Here is a 22,333-nt window from a genome sequence, read left to right as displayed (position 1 = left end):
GGAACTGACGCCAGCTCTGTAGAAGAGCAACAGAGTGGTCTTAACCACTGAGCTTTCTTTCCAGCCTCTGTTTCTATTGTCTTAAAGCCACTGCGTCTACTCAATGACTAGCATGATGTTCTCTCCAAACCTCTATATGCCCTCTTCCTCTTTCCTTCACTGAGTGGCACCCCCAGCCCTCCTCTTCCTCCCTCTTCTTCTTCTTGTACATGTCTGTAATCTTAGTACTTGGGAGGTGGAGGCAGGAGGATCCAGAGTTCAAATCCATTTTGGCTACATAGTGTGTCTAAGGCCAGCCTAGGCTAGGTGAGGCTGTGTCTAAGTAAAGGTCAGTGAAGAGAGGAGAGCTGTGTTGGCTCAGTTCTGGCTCAGTGCCAAGGGCTGCATCTTGTGATGGACATCTTGCTGGCAGTCACAAGGTTTCACAGAACATCACATGCATGAGGCAGAGACCTCCATCCATCCGTAATGTCTGTTTCCCGCATAGGGATGCCTCAGGATACTTTAGCTGATCCCCTCCAATGGGAACTTGGGTTGTTCACAGTTCATGCTATGCAAAAAACCAAACCAAAACAAAAAAACAACTACACCATGTGGTGCCCCTGTTACAGAACAAGGACAATTTAGATTTTAAAAATTGAATGCCTGCACCTTCACATTCAACTAATGTAGAACACACACACGTATGCACAAGTGCACATGTGTGTGTGTACATGAAAGAGGGAGGGGAGGATGGAGAAAGGGGAATCATCTAGAAGAAAGGTGGCAGAGTTCTGCGTAGTGTCCCCGAAACTCTTCTGGCATCTTAAAGCACGTTTTCTGGCCTCACCCGGGCTCTGGCATCTTAAAGCACGTTTTTCTGGCCTCACCTGGGCTCTGGCTTCTTAAAGCACGTTTTCTGGCCTCACCCAGGCTCTCTCATCTGCAGGTGCGGAAGGAAATGCAGGTGTTTGTGGCTGACAGGAATGACAACGCACCCATTTTCCAGAATTCTGTGTTCTCCACCAGCATCAGCGAGGTATCTCCAGTCTTTGTGGGACAGGGCATGGGGAGCATGTCTGGGGAGGTGTGAGGCCGTGAATGACAGGGCCACAGTCTACAAGCAAGGACCTCGGATTAGGGTTGTTTCGGTAGGAACAGGAAGCAGAGGGAGCTGCTCTTCTCCTGCGTCTGAAAAGCTGGAGGTACTCTGACTTAGGCACAGCTGGAGCCAGCTGATGTCACCCTCTGCCTGTCATCTCTACTTCACTTGCTGCCTCCATCCTGAGGTGCAGAGCCGTCAGCTCTGGCTCCAAACTGACATCTCTCCACTTCTCTGGCTCCAGCGGAAAGACTGGCCATTTCTCTCTTTCCAGCATGCACGGACCTGGCTTTCATCCACTCACTTTGGGCCATGTGTTCATCCTGTGTCTGAAATGGCTGGTCTGTGCGGTGGCTCTTTCCTCAGCCAGAGGCACCTCACTTTAACTGTTTTAACTGGAGGTCCCCTAGTGCTGCACTTGACTAACGAAGTGTGGTCTCCGAATCACCAAGACCACGTGGTTGGGAAACCTTTGAAGTGGGATCAGGCATAAGGTCCGCCGGACAGGCCCTACCCGGCACCCACTGTCCTGGGTCCTCACACTACCTGGTGACCAAGACTCCTCTGGGTGTGATGCTCCAGGTCTCACAGTCTAGAGCACAAGTGATATAACCAGAAAAATAAACTGCAAGGGATGGTTCAGAGATGAGAGACTGTAAATATGACAAGATGGGAAGCGTGGAAGGAAGGACCTATGCAAGGGCTGCTTCTGGCTTCTCTGAGTAGGTGACCTCCCACCAGAGACCTGGAGAGCAAGGGGCCTGCCAGGGATCTCCAGGGAAGGGGTGTTCCAGGTTGAGGAACAGCACGTGCAAAGGTCCTCATACAGTGATGTGGCTAGCGTCAGAGGCTGGGGAGGGAGGGGCTGGGGAGGGAGGGGCAGAGACGGGCAGCTGCCTGACCTCTGAGGGCCACCAAAATTGTTTGGACCATATTCTGGGAAGAATGAGGAAGTTTCAGAAGCCAAGAGTGAGAAAGTCTGACTCAGGGAGTGGGCTATAGGGAGCCCTTGGGATGCTGAGCAGTGGAATGGCTCAGTCAGGCTGGATTCTTGAATGTTCTTTCACTTATGGTCTTGAGAGAGTATAAACCAGCTCTGGGGTATGAGGCTGTGTAAGGGAAGGAGTTTCCAGGCAGGGTTATTTGGGGGAAGGGGTCCTGGTGCCTGTCCTTTTTGTTTGTTTGTTTTTGTTTTTGGAGACAGGGTTTCTCTGTGTATCCCTGGCTGTCTTGGAACTCACTCTGTAGACCAGAACTCCACCTGCCTCTTGCGATTCACCTGCCTCTGCCTCTTAAGTGCTGGGCTTAGAGGCATGCACCACCAGCCGCCCGACTGCCCGTCCCATCTTAACTTGTCTGATGCCTCCCCTGAGGGCTTAGCCCAGGGTTGGGATGGGATGGACACACAGATGAAAAGTCCCTTTTTACAGACCCTGCCAGTCGGCTCTGTGGTGTTCTCCGTGCTGGCTACGGACCGGGACACCGGGCTAGGAGGTTTAGTGAAGTACTACATAGAGAAGGTGAGTGTGAGAGTCCCGGGGGGGGGGGGGGGGGGGGGGGGGGGGACGGGGACCCGGGGACCCGGGTGGGAGCCGGCCTCACTGTGCCTCATGTCCACCAGGGGGCAGCATCTCCACAGGCAATCATAGCTCTGTTTCCCCAGCCTTTCTCCGACCACACTCTGCTTTCTTCCCTACCCACCCCTTCCCCTCCCCCTGCCCACAACAGGGAAGCCTACTTTGCCAGGCTGCCAGTCCTTGCTCCCACCCCCTTCACCAGCACGGTCAAGGCCTCTTGCAAACTAAAGCACTCACAGCCTCCAGGATAGATCAAAACTCAGAGAGGGCCTGGGTCTTGCCCGAGCTCACCCAGACAATCAAAGCACATGTGTTTTGTGACAGCAGATTTGCTAGTGATCCCACCACTTCTTGAACACCAACTAAAAACTGACTTTCAACCCACTGAAGCAATTATAGCAGCCAAGGGGAGAAACCAGGGCTCAGAGATTACGTGGCTTGGGAACATTTGCATTTCTGGCCAGCAGTAGAGTCAAGATTTGACCCTATGTCTCTCAGAGTAGGGTTTGTGAAGAGTGAGGGGCGGTGGTGTCCAGAGCGGGCCTCACCCAAGTATCCTCTGTCGTAGGTCATCCCCAGCACCGATGACAGCAAGAATCTTTTTCACATCTTGGACAATGGCTCCATTGTGTTGAGTGACAGCCTCAGCTACAACAATAAGAGTGCCTTCTACCAGCTGGAGCTGAAGGCCTGTGTGAGTGGGGGTGTAGGCAGAGCTGGGGGCTCAGAGTTGGGGCACTGGCTCACAGAAGGCCTCTCACCCACAGGATTCAGGTGACTGGTGGAATAACACCATAACCGTCCAATGCTCCCAGCCAGTCTTCCTGTCCATCTCAGTGGTTGATGAGCCAGACCTGGACCCCCAGTTTGTCAGGGAGTTTTACTCAGCCTCCGTGGCTGAGGACGCGGCCTTGGTATGTGCTGGGGGTGGTGGGGGTGCTGGGTAGTGGTGAGCGTCTGAGCAAAGGGTCAAATGCACTCATCAAGCCTCCTCCCAGGGGACCTCGGTGCTGAAGGTGGAGGCGGTGGATGGCGACAAAGGCATCGATGACAATGTGACCTACAGCATCTCCAGTGAGATCCGGGGGTGTCCCCCGAGAGGGCTGGGGTAAGGGTGGGGTGGTCAGAGCCCCTGGAATAGCTGCTGCAAGTGTCTCCCCATCAGACTCCACAAGGTCCGGCTGGTTCAGCATCGGGGAAGATGGGGTCATCACAGTCAGCGCCCCCCTGGACAGAGAGCAGCTGCTTGACGATAATGAAGAAGTGCAGATACAGGTGACGGTGAGTGTGACTCCTCTTCTCTAACCCTTGACCTTAGAGCTCACTCTCTGAGAACCGGTCTCTGCCCTCTGGCTTCTGTTTTGTGCCTCAGGCCACTGAGGAGAAGCCTAACATCTACGGGCAAGAGGCCAAGGCGAGCATGTGGGTCACAATAAGAGTGACGGATGTGAATGACCACAAGCCAGAATTTTACAACTGCAGCCTCCCAACCTGCACCTTTAGCCCCCAAGAGGCCCAAGTCACCTTCACAGGCTACGTGGATGAGCATACCTCTGCCCGAATCCCCATCGATGACCTGACCATGGTGGCCTATGACCCAGACCAGGCAGGTGCAGGCGAGGAGGGAGGGACGCTGATGGAGAGGAGGTCCAGGCTGAGGAGGGGAAGGTCACAGATGGGAGGAGGGAGTAGTGAAGGGGAGGGCGAGCAGGCAAAGAGAGTGGGTGATGATTGAAGTTGAGATGGGCGGTGGATTACAGAGCACATGGCCGGATGATGAGTGGAGTCCATGGGGAATAAAGGTAGAAATATGATGGTAACGATGGTGGCGCCAATCTGTGAGTCATGTAAAGTGGAGGTTGTTGTGTGCTGTTTGGCAATGTTCAGGGGAAGACTGGGTGGTGCTGAGCAGAAGCAGTGTGCAATGGAGGCTGATATCAGGTGCTAGGCAACAGTGAGTGGTTGTGATGTTAGTGCTGTTGGCTCTGGGTAGCCTGTAGTTTGGGGAAGTAGGGAGCATCAGGGAAAGGTGGCTGGTATGTTCAGAGTGGTCTGAGTGATCACCTGGGAAGGAACCACCACAGAGGTGGTACTGAGTGATGGGTGAGGTCATGGTTTGATGGGATTGGGTGACACGGAGTTGAGTGGAGGGTGCCAGGTGGTGACACGAGGCGGGTGGATGTGCTCAGCTGGGTGCTAGTGCTGAAGGGCAGCTTTGAGGGAACAGGCTGGGATGGGCGTGGGTGGTGAGTGACGCCTGGGAAGGAAGGCTAATGACAGTATTATGGGAGTGGCTGAGTGTGGCTTATCTCCTCAGCCCTGGAGACTCACAGTGCCGAGGGCAGTCCTCAACTGCCGAGGCTGCATTTGCAGAGCTGGACAGCCAGCCCAACTTGCTGAGCCCGGATTGTTGTCTTGGTCTTTTCTGCCTCCCTCTGTGGGTCTCGCTGGACAGGGCTTCTGCAGGCCTGAGCTTGGAGATTGGGCAGGCAGTTGCAGGGGGTCAATCCCTACTATACCGCCCTCCTTTACAGGGCGACAATGGTACCTTCCTGCTGTCCTTGGAGGGCTCAGATGCTGAAGCCTTCAACGTGTCCCCAGAGCGAGCGGCAGGGTACGTCAGTGTGCAGGTGGTGGTGAGAAACTCGGAGATGGTGGACTACGAGAAGAAGACGGTGATGTTGGTGCAGGTATGGTTTGCCAAGATACTGTGGGATACAGAGGTCATGGGTAACCAGGCCTCTGTATCGCCACTTGTTCTTCTGTCCTTAGGTTGTGGCCACTGACTCAGTCAGCAAGAATTACTCTGTTGCCAATGTGACCATCCACCTTAGAGACATTAATGACCACAGGCCCACGTTTTCTCAGAGCTTGTATGAGCTCACTGTGCCAGAGCACAGTCCAACAGGTTTTGTGGTCACCAGCAGTATCAAGGTGAGTGATACTGGAGGGACCACGCTGGGAGGCAGATGCTGGAAAGGGCCAATCTGAGACTGTCCCAGACTTTGTTTCTTTCCATGTCACTGGATCCTTGCAACCATGCCTGCATGGATGACTGTATCCAAGTGTGTGGAGTGTGGATGTGTGAATGCAGATGTGTGGTGAGCCTTTGGAGGCAGGATGCACACCAGCCTTGTCAAGTGAGTTGTGCCGTACCACAGATGGCCCTGTCCCCAGTGTCCTGCCCTCTTCACCTCACAGGCTACAGACGAAGATGAGGGCGAATGGGGTCGTATCACCTACAGTCTGCTTTCAGGAAATGGGTAAGCTCCTACGGTGCGCAGGGGAGCTCTTCTCTACCTCCCCATGGGGCTAGAGTGGTAGAGAAGTGTAGTCTGCAGAAGTACAAAGTGCTCAGTTGCGTCCATTCCAGAAAAACAATTTTAAAAATGATTGGTTTTCTGTGACTATAGTAAAATACTCAAGGCAGGGTATTTTATATAGAGAAAGGTTTATTTCATTCTGGAGGCTCAGAAGCATGGGGTTCCATGCACTGGACCATGTGAGGACTTCATAGTCTATTGAATCACATGGTTGTACCCCGTATGAGATGGAGAGATCACATGACAAGATAGGAAACCAGAAGGGAAGAGGCCAGGGACATCTTTCCCAAAGGCCCCACCTCTCAGAGGCACCTGCACCTCCTAACACTGCAGACCAAGTGTCCAACACCTGTAGGCTTGAGGGCACTCACAGCACGACCAATCCACAGCCATAAGTATGTTGGAAATACTGCACAAGAGTCACTCAAGTCTGTGTTATCATTTGTCTGAAATTCAATTGTAAGTGCATATCCTGTCATTTTACTGGCTAAATCTGGTCACTCCGAGCAGAGAAGACCTGTTTGAGGTAGATCCAAACTCAGGAAATGTGACGGTGAAAAATGGCACACTGCTGGACCGGGAGAAGCAGGCTGTGTACTACCTCACACTGCAGGCCACCGACGGTGGGAACCAGTCTACCACTACCACACTACAGATCACTCTGCTGGATATTAATGACAACGCACCTGTGGTCCGAGGCTCCTACACGGTCTTTGTGCCAGAGGAGGGTGGCAATGTCTCCGTGACCATCCAGGTGAGAGCCACCTTGGATCTGGTGGGGAGGTGAGGGAGGGGACCATGCTGGCCCTGTATGAAGCCTGAGCTCTACTGTGTGTCTCTGAGGAAGTTACTCAGTCTCTCTGGGTGTCTATTTCCTCTTAGAAAATTAAGAGTCGTTGTCCTTATTCACAGGGTCAGCAGGGCATGAGATAATGGGTCTAAGGTACTCTGCAGAGGCCTGGTGTGGAATAGACCTCACAAACAAATCATACATTCCCAACTCAATCCAAAAAGGTTTGATGTGGCTTACATAAAAATTAAGATCCAAGCAAGGCATGATGGTGCATACCCCAGCACCCAAGGAGGCAAAGGCAGAGGGATCTCTGAGTTTGAGGCCAGCCTGGTCTACAGAGCAAGTTCTAAGATAGACAGGGCTATATAGACAAAGCCTGTTTTGAGAAAAACGGAATATCCAAACAGAGAACAAATAACAAAGAGTGGGTGGTATTATTAAAGGGTCCAAAGGTAGCATTGACACCCAGAACCCAAAGAACACAGTTGGAAAGCAGCCCTGGGAGTGGGCTAAGGTTCGGTTCTGAGCGGCCGAACAGCCAAAGCTGAAATAGACGAGCTCAGTGGCCAAGCTCCCAGGATTACATGGTAAAAACCCACTCACGGCTCCAGAGACGCATGGGAAGCCCTCTGCCCTACATGGTATGAGACTGAGAACTCTCCTTTAGGATGACCCAGATGGTCACCTTGTGAGAAGAGGCCTGCAGATGCTCAGAAGGCCATCTCTTGGCACCAATCCCTCCATTGTTCAGGGGCTGAGGTCCCTGCAGATGTTCCAAGGTCAAGCCTTTCTGTGTCAACAGCAATGGTCGGGCTATAGTCCAGATCTCACTGGACTCCTTCTGACTCTGGTCTTTAAGAGCCTCATGGGAGAAACATTTCTGATTTGTCAGAACTACAGCACCCTTAGGGATACAGAGGAGTGCTTGGCGAATTAATAGGCTAAGTACCGAAGCCCTTTGTGGAGACAGGTGGGTCGTGCCTTTGGAAGAGCCGTCTCTGGCTGCTTATGAAGGGCCCATTTACTGAGAAAGATCCAACAGAACTAAAGCAAAGGCAATGATGTGGGGTGAGCAGGGCGGACAGACAAGGAATCGCCTCTATCTCAACACCTACTGAGTCCTCTGTTGAACCCCAGTGCTCAGAGGCGAACCTGCTCTGACTCCTGTTCCTGGGGTTCCCACTAAGCAAGTCGCAGACCTTTACTGATAGTGTTTTCTGTGCTGTCAAAGGTAGCAGGGCTGTAGGGAGCTGCAGGGGTGACAGCATGACTGGCAGTCAGGTGGAAGGCCCCAGGTCAAGGCTGGGGCGCAGAAGAACACGCATTTTTTGTGCAGGCTCATTCCAGTGTGATCCAGCATGTTTGGGGCCCTGGCAAGACAAGAATGCATTTGTGCACACGTATACACCCTTTATATGAAGAATGAGCTGTTAAAAAGTACAGCTAGATGTTAAAAAGTGTAGCCAGATGTGGTGATGCACACCTTTGATTTCACCTTTGAAAGGCAGAGGCAGGCAAATCCCTGTGAATTCCAGGCTGGCCAGGGCGACATAGTGAGATCCTGTTTCAAAAAAAAGTTGAGTGGGGAGCTGGAGGGATGGCTCAGCAGTTAAGATCACTGTCTGCTTTTGGAGAGGACCCAGACTTGATTCTCAGCACCCACACGATGGCTTACAGCTGTCTATAACTCCAATTCCAGGGGATCTGATGTCCTCTTTTGGCTTCTGTAGACACTGTACACAAATGCAATACTTATATACACCCAGGCAAAACACTCAAACATATAAAATAAAAAATCTTTTAAACTTTAAAAATGAAAAAAATATAGTATTGGGCTAGGGATGTAATCCAGTTGGCAGAGGGCTTGCCTGGCATGCACAAAAAGCATTGGGTTCTGTTACCAAAACCACATAAACAGGGTGCTTTGGTGTATGTTTGAGAGCCTAGGCCCCTGGAGGTAGAGGCAGGAGGACCAGAAGATTGAAGTCATCCTTAGCCACATAGTGAGTTTGAGGCCAGCTTAGGCTACATAAGACCATGTCTTTAATAAACAAACAAACAAAAACGAACAGCCCACCATGTGTGTGTGTGTGTGTGTGTGTGTGTGTGTGTGTGTGTGAACAGAAAGACAAACAGAGACAGAGAAACAGAAAGAGAGCATGCTGTAGCAACATGGGAGAATCACGAGATTCCCTGCATATACTCCCCTACAGCCCTCTCTGTAGCCTCAGCTTACGGGAACCTCCACTTCAGGTCTCTTTCCAGAGTCTAGCTCAGGCCTAGATTTGCAGGATGCATGAAGCAGTTATCTGGGGGATGGACAAGCTCAAGGCTGAGACTGAGAGCTCCTGCTGACTGTGCCCCACATCTCAGCAGGGAGCCATGGCCTGTCTCCTCCTGGTTCCAGCCAATGGCTGCTGAGACCAGTGCTGGAGAGAGGGGTTGGGCCTGAGGCCGTATCTCTGAGGCCAACTGTGTTCACAGGCTTATGATGATGACCAGCCAGACACTAACAATAGCCGCCTGCTCTTCAGCCTGCTGCCTGGGCCCTATAGCCACAACTTCTCCATAGACCCCAACACCGGGCTCCTCAGGAATCTGGAGCCCCTGGACCGTGAGGCCATTGACCCTGCGTTGGAGGGCCACATTGTACTAAGTGTGCGTGTGGCTGACTGCGGCATGCCTCCCCTCAGCACTGATGTCAATGTCACCATCACTGTGGAGGTAAGGCAAGGTGCTGTCACACACACAGCCTGGCTCCCTGGCTCTAGTGCAGGTCACACGTCCTGCCTTGTACAGCATCGTCGATGAGAGGTTGAGAATTCAGCCGGGCAGACCTTGGCAATCCTAGTCCTTATGTCAGAAAGACTAGGGATGAAATCAGCATGAATGAATGGAGGTATTCTGAAGAGGGTGTTGCCCAGGGAAGGCGCTCAGGGGAACCCTCCTAACGGACACCAAGCGAAGGCCAAGGGCAAGTGAAGCAGGCTCCAATTGTGTCTCCTGTACACCAAGAGATAGGGACGGACGGTAACAACCATTTTATTAAGAAAGCGGGGGGGGGCCAAGCATGTGGTGCACACCTATAACCTCAATACCTGAGAGACTCGGGCAGGGTAATTGAGGGTTTTAGTCTATCCTGGGCTACACAGCAGACCTTGTGACCTCAGAGATAAGGGAGACACTGAATAGACTTAGGACTTGTCAGCATCCTGGGAACAAGGTAGAACACTAAAGGAAAAATGAAGAATTACACTTACTGGATTAGAGGGGACCCTTGGCCCCTGTGAGCTTCACACTCTGGCTGTGTCAGAGGTTACCCTGTTTTCAGATGAGGACACTGAAGCCCAAAGAAGCCAGAGCCACAGGAGAGGCAGAGCAGGAATGGACTCAGAGCTGATGTCTTAGCCACTCCTGTGTGAGTCAGGATGACCACGAGAATTCAGCAGCCTTGGGCGAGAAGCCAGTGATGCATGTCTGAGGAATCCCCTCAGACCATGTGCCTCAACAAGCACTTCTGAGGAGGATTTCACGAGCTCAGGAGATGGGTTACATGATGAGAGTTCTATCTTAGCAAAAGACAAAGGAAAAGGAAGGAGAGAAGGAGAGAAGGAGGAGGAGGCGTAGAGGAAAGGAAGGGGAGGGTGGGAGAAGGAAGAGAGGGAAGACACACCTTATTGAAGGGCTAGAGTTCTGTTCCCAAGTCTCCATTCTGTGTTTCTACAGAGAAAACTGACCGCCAAGGGGCGCATGTATGCCAGCAGACTGGGAGGGGCTGGAGCATTCAGGGTGTCTCCCATGACAACCCTGGGGAGACCAGGGAAGACAGGGCTCCAGCTGTGCATGGTAGGCAAGGTCAGAAAGCAGCAGGTGTCCAGGGCACCAGATTCCAGTTCAGACTGAACCCAGAGCTGGTGTCACAGGTCTGAGAAATGGGACCTCAGGCTAAGCCAGATGGGGTCACAGACAGGGCCCTGTAACCGTTCTGGAAAGTGGAACTAGAGTAGTTCTGGGCTGAGGTCAGACAAACAGAAGCAGCACTACTTCCTGGCCCTCTCTGGAAGGCTGTCTGCACATCTGGAAATCTGTCAGTGCTGTCTGAGGGACGCAGACTTGATGGCTCTATCTGTGTAGAGATATTATTGGCTTCTCTGATGGCTCTTGGGATAAATGTGAACCTGGGGCTACTAGGTCCCTAGGACTTAGACCTGCCTCTCCCTTTAGGACATCAATGACAACCTACCTGTATTCAACCAGTCCTCCTATGAATTCTTGGTGATGGAGAGGAAGCCAGGTATGTGCCCTCTGGGCTTGTGTGGGCCCAGGGAGCTGGGCCATGGGCTCGCTGTGCAGATGACAGGGGAATATGTATCCTAGCACCTTGGGTACATGCAGGATAATCCTGCTGGTGTTATCCTTTGGCAAGGCAGCACTTGGAGAAGGGTATACTGAAGCAGAGACTGTTTACATCCCATCTCTGACACCAAATAGTAAGGCCCATGCTAACGGCTCCATTGTAGGACCAGCCTGGAGTGCCTGTGGCTGGCACAGCTGGTCCTCCAAGCTCTGTCCTTTGTACATAGGAGAGTTTGTGGGCACAGTGAAGGCCTGGGATGCTGACCAGACAGAAGCCAACAACCGCATCAGCTTCAGCCTGTCCGGGACTGGTGTCAACAACTTTATGATCCAGGGCAACGTGCTGGGTCAAGGGTGGGCCGAGGGGTCCCTCTGGCTGCTCCCTGATGTGAGCCTGGATTATGAAGCACAGAAATTCTTCAATCTGACAGTGACTGCTGAGAACCCAGGCCCCCAGGGCCTCAATTCCACAGCCAATGTCACTGTAGTTGTGGTGGATGTGAATGATGAGCCACCTACCCTGGATGCAACCTCACTCCAGAGCATCGCTGTGACTGAGAATGGTTCCCAGCATGGCCTGGTGGCCCAGGTGATCGCCCAGGATGTGGATACTGATGCCGTGCTGACAGTAGAACTGGTGAATGTCATCTGCACCAAGGACAACGTTGATGTGGGCAGCGTGTGCCACGGCTGGTTCTCTGTGCTTGCCAACGGCTCGGTGTACATCAATCAGAGTGAGGCCATCGACTATGAGGCTTGCCACCTGGTGACGCTGGTTGTGCGGGCACATGACCTCGCCACCGATTCCCGCTTTGAGGCGTACAGCAGCAATGGTGAGAGGGCCTTCAGGGCTGCAGACATCAGACCTTGTCAACTATGTCACTGGCCATGTCCTTGCGAAGCTTCTTTGCTCCGTCTGTCCAGTGGGGATTGGCCAAGGGGCCGGCCGTGGAGAGTGTGAGAGCATGCATACAGGGTCTAGTGGGGTGCCTAGAAGCACCTAGACAAAGGAGACAGACCCCAGAGTTAGCTGAGTCCTCATCCACCTCCACACAGGCACAAGGGCCGTGCTAACAGTGAGCACAGCACAGAAATGTGCTAGGCACCTTAAGGCATTTGCTCATTTTATTCCTGCACAACTCATGAGCTAGTGATGCCCAGCCGATCTAAAGATGAGAAAGCCAAGGAACAGAGCGGGGAGGGTCTCACTCTGTAGCCCAGGCTGGCCTCAAATTTATAATCCTCCTGTCTCAGTCTCCCAAGTGCTGAGATTTATAGTTGTGTGTGACTACTTCTGGCTCAGAGTGAGTGTTTAAAAAGACCAGTTGACATAAAAGTATACATCACACATATATCAATATAGACAGACATACATAATATTTATACACGCACTTTTAGCTGTGTTGAGAATGGAGCCCTTATGCCAGCCAAGTGTGCTGCTACTGGATGACACCCATCCATGCATAAAATGCCCTGGTCAACTGGGGCAGACTGGGGCCCACTCCTGGATTGCCACTCTTGCATGGCTCTGACCAGCTGTTCATCATCCGTAGGGTGGGGACAACACCAACAGACAGGAAATCTAGAGGAGGCTGTGGGGACACGTGGGTGAGGAGCAGAGCTGAGCACAGGGCAGGAAAAGCAGGGGCGGGAACTGCTGAAGGCCTGATGAGGCCCAGGCTCTTTCGGTGAGGAGTTTGCTCAGAGCTTTGACCCACGTGATTTAATCTCCTCAGGAAACCTCCCCATCATCATCGAGGACAAGAACGACAATGCTCCCTATTTTCTGCCTGACAACCAGACCTTTGGTGAATGAGTAAAGCAACCCATCTTCACCCCGGTGTATCACACACCTCGTAACACAGGATTACCCTTAGATACCCTCCGTCTCCCACCCCTGTAAACCCTCTCTAGGCCACAGAGGGGTCCAGCCCACCTCCGCCCCAGCTTGTAGCTAGAAGGGACACCTAGTTTTCATTCCAGCTCTGGATCAGCTGCCTGCTGGCTTTAAGGCAGGCCTTTCCTCTACGAGCCTTGATTTCCCCATATGTACCGTGAGGATGGATGCCTTGACAACTGCATCCTCAGGAACAGCTGCTGGGGGGTCACTTTTGCAGAGGGATTGGGCATGGCCTTGTGGTGTGGACTTGGCTCATGGGCCGTGCTGGGCCAGGCCACACTGCCCCAGCTGAGCTGATGTCTTCCTGCTTGTATTTGTAGTGATCATTCCAGAGCTTGTGTTACCCAACCAGCCGGTGGCTTCTGTCCAGGTGAGTCCCAGCAACTCCAGAGGACAGAACTAAGGCCTTCCGGCCTTTCACCTGCCCCTAAGATGTTTTAACCTTAGATATGATGGCTCAGAACCCACTAACACAAGCCGGGACTGTAGCAGCGCTTGCCCAGTCGATGTGCTCCCATTCTGCTAATTGTTCAATTTAGTGTTCATAAAAATTTAATGACCAGAAATACCACTTGTAGGCTAGATCTCCTGATGATGCCAGAATACTTGAGTGTGATCAAGAACCCATAGCCAATTGTAAATTAAAAGGGTTTCTTCTACTTAAATAGCTTCCTGAGCACAATGATAGCAATGCTTTCAATTTGTTATGGTGATGAATGTGGGTGTGTGACTGGAGGGTGGCTAGGCCCTGTGGGGTGAGGCCCTGGGGCCGGAAGCTGTCTTGCTTCTCTGGGATTAAGTTTCCTTTGTGCATGTTTTGAGACAGGGTCTGACTTTGTAGCCTTGGCTATTCTGGAACTCACTGTGTAGACCAGGCTTTCCTCAAATCTGCCTACCTCTGCTTCTGTGGTGCTGAGATTAAAGGCATGAGCCACCATGCCCAGCTCAGTTTTCCTCTTTGATAGGAGGCTGGTGGCTCTTGGCTAGCACTACATGTATGGTAAGCCCCAGGCTTGGAGAGGCCTGGCCTTTTCCATGCAGAGTTGAGGGTGTCCTCAGGACAGAACCTCTCCTGGGGACAGCAATTTTTCCTTTCTAGGTTCTTTCAAGACTTAACACAGTTAATTTCCAATCCTCAGCCTACTGTATGCCAATGTCCCAATTTAGTCATGGTTTTGAATTGTTTTCTTTTGTATGTGTGTGTGTATGTGCAGGTACATATGTGTGGGTGGGTGCACATGCTCCTGTGTGTGTATGGTGAATGTGTGTGTATGCATGTGTGTATATATGTGTACATATCGGTGTATATGCACATATGCATGTATGCGGTATGGGTAGTGTGTGTGTGTGTGTGTGTGTGTGTGTGTGTGTGTGTGTGTGTGTGTTTCTTTTGAGACAAGGTTCCTCTGTGTAACAGCCTTGCTGTCCTGGAACTCACTTTGTAGGTCAGGCTGCTCTCGAACTCACAGGGACTTGTCTGCCTCTGCCTTCCAAGTGCTGGGATTAAAGGTGTGTGCCACCATGCCCAGCTCTCTGTTACATTCTTTTTAAAGGCATTAGAATGTTTGTCCCTCCTTCTTGTTCACTTTGGTCCACTAGGGAATGTAGGCTCACATTAATCAGCCAGAAATGAGGGCTTTAAAGGGAGGATGCACACTACAGGTACTCTAGAGCTGAGTGTGGCTGCGTGTGAGTGGGTGTGTATGTGCTTGGCAGTTGGGTAGAGGAGAGTGAGGCAGGTTTCACTATAGGAAGACTATGGGTGGTGATCTGTTATATTGGGGTGCAGGAGAAGGCACCTGGACAAATGTGGATGTACAGTGAACTTCGTGTTTTAAAAATCTAGCTAGGTGTGGTGTAGACTTCTGTAGTCCTGGCACTTCTGAGACAGAGGCAGGAGGGTCACAGAAAGTTCAAGGCCATTCTGGCTTAAATAGTGAGCTCCAGGATGGCCAGGACTACATAGTGAGACCCTATTTAAAAAAACATAAAAATAAAAGTTTTGGGTGGCGGCTGTGGCTTCTGATCATGGTGGGAATGGAGAGGCCTTTCCTAGTCTTACTCCAGACATCCACTCTTGCTAACAGGCCAGAGATGAGGACTCACAGCACAATGGGATCATCCAGTTCTCCATCCTGAAATCCGATTTTGTCTCCAACAATGGGGCCTCCAACCCTGTCCAGGTCTTCCGGATTACCCGCTCAGTAGAAGCTGACCTGTACACTGGCAACATCGTGTAATGTGGTGAAGGATACCTGGACGGGTTGGGTGGGGTGGGGTACAGCTCGGGCAGGGTCTCTATCCTGGAAGGTGTATGGGTAGGTTTCCAGAGGGCTAGAAGGACCCAGATTGGGCACAGAATCAAGCTGTGTCTTGCCATCTCTCACAGGCTGGTGACCAACCTTGATTCCACCCTCCAAGGCACATACCAGGTAACAGTTCAGGCTCAGGACCAGCCAATCGTGGGTCCTGCACTGGAAACCCAGATCACTCTGAATGTGAGTGCCATTCCCTGCCTCCTGCCCTGGTGTCCTCAGCCAGCCCAGTGTTCTTCTTTTCTTTTTTGTTTATATATTTACATATATTGGTTTTTCAAGACAGGGTTTCTCTGTTTAGTACTTGCTGTCCTGGAACTCACTTTGTAGACAATGTTGGCCTTGAACTCAGAGATCCCACTACCTCTGCCTCCTGAATTCTGGGATTAAAGGCATGCGCCACCACTGCCCAGCCTATATTTTGTTATTTTAAGACAGGGTCTTACTATATAGCTCTGGATGGATTGGAGCCACTATATAGACAAGGCTGGCCTTGAATTCACAGAGATCCACTTGCCTCTGTCTCCTAAGTTCTGAGATTAAAGGCATGTTTTATTGAATTTTTATCCAGAATACCTGTCTCTGTGAGATGGATCTGTAATTCTATCACTTGAATTTGAGGCCAGCTTGAGCTATATAGCAAGACCTGATCTAAAAAAAAAAAACAAAAACATAAACCACACACACATTCTCCCTGACCTCACTTTTTTTTTTTTTTTTTTTTTTTGGTTTTTCGAGACAGGGTTTCTCTGTGTAGCTTTGCACCTTTCCTGGAACTCACTTGGTAGTCCAGGCTGGCCTCGAACTCACAGAGATCCGCCTGGCTCTGCCTCCCAAGTGCTGGGATTAAAGGCGTGCGCCACCACCACCCGGCCTGACCTCACTTCTAAATGATGGGGACTTCATTGTTCTTGTCCACACATCAGAGTCCAGAACAACTGGCATGCACATGGGAAGTAAATTCTGGGTCCATATTAGTCATGTGAAAGACCCAGTGGTCCTTCTGACATCCAGTGATGCTCCTCCCATACATATTAGTCATGTGAAAGACCCAGTGGTCCTTCTGACATCCAGTGATGCTCCTCCCATACATATTAGTCATGTGAAAGACCCAGTGGTCCTTCTGACATCCAGTGATGCTCCTCCTAGACCCAGACTCTCCTTAGTCTTGTTAGGAAGTGAAATCAGTTGTAATCTATTAGGAAGAGTATCTGTCAATCTCTACATATGTTTACAAGACACACAGTGTTTTAGCCAGCAGGTCCCCTTCCGGGGATGTTCCTGCAGACACAGGACGGCACATCAGGGCACATGAGAACACCTGGAGGGGAGAAAGTCAGAAGTGAGGATGTGTGAGACATCCACATGGACCACCACCCAGACGAGTGATGTAGAGTGATGAGGAGAGATGCCCAAGAGAGACTGAGCGAGCAAAGGCACGTAGGGACAGGGACAGCCTAAGTGCCAGGATTCTAAGCGTGTGGCCAAGGGAAACCATGTACGTGTCATGGGATTATTTATAGGTAGAAAATTCCAGGATAAAATCTCATGAAACTTTCATTGTGATGGCCTCTTTAAAGTAAGAGCTGGAATCTTTTTTTTTTTTTTTTTTCCTTTTTTTGTATGTCTCTTTGTGGTGTCTGAATCTGGGTTGCAGGTGAACACAGCACGTGGGCAGTAGCAGTGGATGTGTGTTCTGAGACATGTGCTGTCAATGATCTTGTAGTTGTCCTATGTTTCTGATGTCTCCTCTCCACACCCCCTTCTACCCTAGCTCTTCACTGTGGACCAGAGTTACCGTGTGAGGTTACAGTTCTCCACCAACAAGGAGGATGTGGGTGCCAACGTGGAGGAGATTAAGGCGTAGGTCTGGGAAGCACAAGAAGGGGCTGTGGGAAGAAGGCCTAAGGGGCTAGTCCTGGAGAACTACCCGTCCCTGACCCATACTTGAACTTGTCCCTGTCTTCGATCCTGTGCCTGTACCCACCCCACCAAGCCCATGTGCAGTCAAAGGCGGGATGGGGCATGACAGAACTACCATGTCCAGTTGTGAAAGTCATGCACTGGAGAAGAACAAGGGTCCCAGGAGAAAGGATTTCCATCTCTAGTGTGTGCAGAGGGGTATCAGTTCTTTAGTGACACACCCTTCCCTCCACACGACTCCTGATTCCACTGGCACAGCCCTGGCCACAGCCCTGGCCACAGCCCCACTCCATGTATCTGTGATACCTGCATCTTTTGTAGGGCTCTTGGCCAGGCGACCAGGACCACTGTCTATGTTGTGACGATACAGAACATAGACTCCACGGCTCGGTGAGTGTCCCCAGGCATAGTGGCCGGGCTGAGGAGAGCAACAGTTGTTGGAGAGGCTTGTGGTGTTCCTGGGCTGTTCATGTGTCTCTTCCAGAGCCCAGGTCCAGTCCTACCTGGATGCCTACTTTGTCTTCCCCAATGGGTCAGCCCTGATCCTTAACGAGCTGAATACGTGAGTGGGGCTGTCTGGGAGGGGGCAGGGGAGTAGAAGGCACCCCCAGGGGAGGTCAGTGACCGTTGGGTCTAAGCAGGGCTCTGTGGCAGGATGATCCGGAAAGACCAGGATGCACTGAGGCAGCTGCTGCAACTGGGGCTGGTGGTGGTGGTGAGTGTGGCTGGACAGACGGACAGCACAGGTGGGGGAGGGGTGTGGATCCCACAGCCTCCTCACCCTCCCTCTTCTCCAGAGCTCCCAGGAGGGCCAGGAGTCTGACCAGCCGAAACTACTCACCAGTGTCATCATAGGACTGGTAGTGGCCTTGCTGCTGGTCCTCGTGATTCTGACCACGGCGCTCGTGTGTGTGCGGAAGAGGTGTGGTTCGCATCCCTCCCTTGGTCTCCAGCTCTCTTCTCGCCCAGATACCCAATGTGTGTGGGGTGGGTAGAAAGAACTTGGGGTCAGGCATCAGGTACATGTGTAAGACTGCCGGTGAGTCACCTTCCTGTCCCGAGTCTGTCTCCTTGCCTGCAGATGAGTTTGGCTCGAGATTCCTCCATTTGGGGTAGAAATGTTGAGCACTTCAGAGTGTTGCCATTTCCCCTCCCCAGAACACAACTGGTAGCTTCCCCTGAGTTTTACTCTAGGTATCACCGCTGGCTGCCTATGTGGCCCTTTGACAACACATTCTCTTGGCTCGTGGTTCTACCCCCTACATAATGCAGCTAAAGCCATCACCAGCCAGGATCCTTGTGAGGCCACAGTTGAAGGGCTTCATACTAGGTGAGGATGTTGCAAGTGTGACTTCCTCCTGGTTCAACAGCTACCACCGGAAGCTTCGAGCTATGAAGGCTGGCAAGGAGGCCCGGAAGACGCCAGTAGAAGCAATGACTTCAACTGTTGCTATCCCTGGGACTAACATGTACAACACTGAGCGGTGAGCAGGCGGTCAGAGGGGAACAAGAGACTTTGTAAGGTGACTGAAGGCCGTAGCTGCTTGACCAAACTGTCTCCCCAGAGCCAACCCCATGCTGGACCTCCCCACCAATGATCTGGGATTGGAGAGTCTCCCCTCCAGTGACCTGGACTATGTCAGGTGAACAGCATCTCTCACTACCACACTAGTTGTTGAGAGTGGGAAGTAAGTGGTGATGAGGATAATGGTGATGGTTGGTAGTCATAGTGATAATGGCAATGGTGATAGAGTTAATGGTGGCGATGGCAAAGGTGGTGATGGTAATGGTGATGGTGTTGGTGCTGATGCTGATGCTGGTGATAATGGCAGTGAGAGCAGTGGTGTAGGTGGTGATGCTGATGGTAATGTTGGGGTGATGGTTAAAATGTTGGTGGTGATGCTGATGGTAATGTTGGGGTGATGCTGATGGTAATGGTGGGGTGATGGTTAAAATGTTGGTGGTGATGCTGATGGTAATGTTGGTGGTATGGTGATGGTTAAAATGTTGGGGTGATGCTGATGGTGGTGACGAGGCCACAGATTGGGAAGGTGAGTCAGTTAGGTAACAATCTAAGTTCTACCACTTCTCCCATAGCCTCAACTCCCTAGATAAAAACGCTGTGGACTTGGACACGGACAGTAAGGAAATCAAGGTAAGATGTGGGAGGAGTTGGTACCTGGGGCTTCTGACTTGAGGCTCTTCTCTGAAGGGGTGGAATTCAGGATGAATGAGGCCCAATCCCTGTTCTTCCCTAACAGAGCTCTTGGGTGAACTGCTTCTTGCTTTTGGCTCTCAGTTCTTTTCATCTGTAAATGGCAATCAAAACAACTCTGCAAGGCTGATGTGGGGATTAAGTCAGAACAAGCATGTAGTGTAAAGGCGGAGCACTTGCTGAGGCTCCGGGTTCAGTCTCCAGCACCACTCATAAAAGAAAACAAAACAGCAAAACCCAAACCAACAAAAAAGAGAAGGAAGAAAGCTGGCACAAAGCATGGAGTCGGAAACTGGTCCTGCCCAGTTTTGATCTCTACACAAATGCTAGGAGGTGAGGGAGAAATGTGGACATGAGCAAAGGAGCAAGCTCAGTAAATGACTGAGTGACAACACCACTTCTTGTTAACTAGGTTAGTTAGTTAGATGGTTAGTTGGTTAGTAGATGAGATCAAGAACTCACAGTTTGGGCTCTTATTTGGAATCACCTAGGGGATTCTAATAGAACTGATGCTCAGGTCGCGTTCAGATCCTGATCCTGATGGCCCAGGGTGGGACAGGGCGGGACAGGGCAAGGACACACTGCCAAAGCTCCCCAGGGGATTCTAGTTTATTGACTGAGCCTTGTTTTGCGACAGAGTCTTCCTGGGTAGCCTAGGCCAAGCTGAAACTTTCCATCCTCCTGCTCCAGTCCCTTGAGTGGTGGGATTACAGGTACCTGTTGCCTTGCCTGACTCATCAGGCAATTCCGACATCTGGGTAGAATGGAGAAGCATTGGAACTGGTCAGTGAGGTCAGGAGGGCTCTGTAGCGGAGCCCCCTCTCCGCACTGGAGCAGAAGGTCTTTGGGGCCCATTAGTGGCAGTAGCTCATTTCTTGGAAAGAAGCAGTGTTTGCATGTCACACCACCCAGCTCCTTGGGCCCTTCCCCTATGGCCCCAGCCTACCCACGCTGCAGTCCTTACCCTCCCTGAGGACTCTTCTCTCTCTCTCTCTCTCTCTCTCTCTCTCTCTCTCTCTCTCTCTCTCTCTCTCTCTCTCTTTTCAAGACAGGGTTTCTCTGTCTATCCCTGGCTGGCCTAGAACTCACTCTATAGACCAGGCTGGCCTTAAACTCATAGTTTTGCCTGCCTCTGCCTCCTGAGTGCTGGGATTAAAGGCGTGTGCCACCACTGCCAGGTAGAGGACTAATTTCTTGGATAGATTGGGTCAACCAAAGCTTCTCTTGGGCTTGTACAGGGGTCCAAATGTATCATGATGAAAAGTCTGGCATAAAGACTTGTAGATGGGCTCCCAAGAGTGGGGATCATGGACAGCAAGCCAGTGTGGCCCCTTTCTCTGTGAAGGTGGTTTGAGGTAAAAACTCTAGTGAACTTCTCTGACAGAATGGAGACAAAAAAGTTCAAGGCCCTGAGGAGGGCATTGTGAACTCCCCTCCAAGATGGAGTTAGGGGCTCCTGACTGATCTGTGGGCTGGGAAAGAACAGGACTTCCGAGAGCAGAGTCTAGATCGAGGGGGTGACTGTCTTGGGGACAGAGGTTTTTTTTTTTTTTTTCCTAGCAATCTCTGAGTGCCCTGACCTATAAAGGCTCTGTAAACACTGTACAAGGTGTGAGCAACCTGGAGACCACCAATCCCCCTTGCCAATCAGGTAGCACGGACGCAGATGCTCAGGGAGTGCTGGCTGGCTTAAGGCCAGGCATCCTGCAGGGCAAATCAGCTCAGAAGTCAAGTCTCCAGGCTTAGGTGCCAGGTTACATTATCTAATGTTATGGGCTCAGAGTCTGTAAACACTGACTGACTAACTCCTCTGGGCTCTTGGATGCTCCACTGTTTACCAGGGATGGTAACATCCCCAGACAGGAAAAAGCCTGTATAGTTAGTATTCAGGGAAAGGCAGGGGAGACTTGGGGCTCTGGCTTTGTGGAGGAAGGGAGGTGGGTGTTGCGGCAGAGTAACCTAGCTCGGGGGCTGGACCCTCCTGTAGGAAGGTGTACGTGTGAGGAAGAATGTGGGGGTGATGGGCGGCGTGTGTGATGTCACGTGGGGAGGGTAAGAGGAAGGACAGCAGCGATGTGGGAGTGCCATGACAAAGTACGGGCATACTCCTGGGTGACATTTCTGAAAAAGACAGGTGACGGCAGATTCAAGAAGAATCTTGTGTTGTACCATCCACAGGAATGGTTGGCCAGCTCCTGCTCTGTCTCTTAGCTGGGGCGATCCTCACTTCTACCTCCTTCAGCAGGGTGTCTATGGTTCTGCCATGGAATTGGTGGACCTTGCCCAACACATGGCCTGCTCTGGGGTACAGGTGGCAGGAACTGTGACGAAGATGGTCTTTGGCCTAGGACTGGGCAGAATGCTAGAACACTGCTCTGTTGGGGTTAGTCAAAGGCCAAAGATGACTCCCTAGGCTTCCCCCACCTATACCACCCCTGGCCATGGCTGTCTCTGGGATATAGCCAGGAGACAGGGGCCCCAACAGGAGTGAGCCTCAGAAGTGAGGGTGAGAAACTCCAGCCAAGGAGCTATCTGGTGATGAGTGTGAAGGCCTGCCGTTGTCCTGGGGTCTGGGGAGAGAACCCCATCTTCACACTTCCCTCCTTGTCTCTCCAGAAGCCGCTTCCATACAACTCGCCTGAACTGGACCCAGAGCCCCTGAGTGTAGTGCTCTCCGGAAGGCAGGTGGGCACAAGCGGACATCAGCAGAAGGATCTGTCCTTCACCAACCCTAGCCTGGACACCACAGATCTGTGACAGAGACCTTCTTCAAGCACAATCTGTACTGCCTGCCTTCCCCTAAATATAATATATGGTCTTGCTTTACCCCCAACTTTCAATCATAGACAA

At 51.6% G+C, this 22,333-nt stretch overlaps 1 protein-coding gene across 1 annotated transcript; it reads left to right on the top strand.

Moving 5' to 3' along the window:
- The first annotated feature begins 2,394 nt into the window (after nt 1–2,394).
- On the top strand, nt 2,395–22,309 carry Cdhr2 (cadherin related family member 2). The gene is made up of 25 exons (XM_052728374.1): nt 2,395–2,601; nt 3,369–3,572; nt 3,657–3,732; nt 3,824–3,939; nt 4,031–4,264; nt 5,193–5,348; nt 5,431–5,592; nt 5,860–5,921; nt 6,492–6,735; nt 9,259–9,498; nt 10,999–11,068; nt 11,358–11,963; nt 12,867–12,938; nt 13,351–13,400; nt 15,118–15,266; nt 15,420–15,528; nt 17,120–17,208; nt 17,590–17,658; nt 17,753–17,830; nt 17,923–17,983; nt 18,066–18,190; nt 18,639–18,752; nt 18,834–18,911; nt 19,366–19,423; nt 22,100–22,309. The coding sequence occupies exons 1-25, from the start codon at nt 2,395–2,397 to the stop codon at nt 22,238–22,240; spliced, it is 3,570 nt and encodes a 1,189-aa protein (XP_052584334.1). The 3' UTR covers nt 22,241–22,309.
- Nucleotides 22,310–22,333: the final 24 nt, after the last annotated feature.

Source organism: Peromyscus californicus, unplaced genomic scaffold, assembly GCF_007827085.1.
Source record: "Peromyscus californicus insignis strain IS unplaced genomic scaffold, ASM782708v3 Scaffold_8__1_contigs__length_139910024, whole genome shotgun sequence".
Lineage (NCBI taxonomy): Eukaryota > Metazoa > Chordata > Mammalia > Rodentia > Cricetidae > Peromyscus > Peromyscus californicus.
This window is presented reverse-complemented; position numbering and strand designations above follow the sequence as displayed.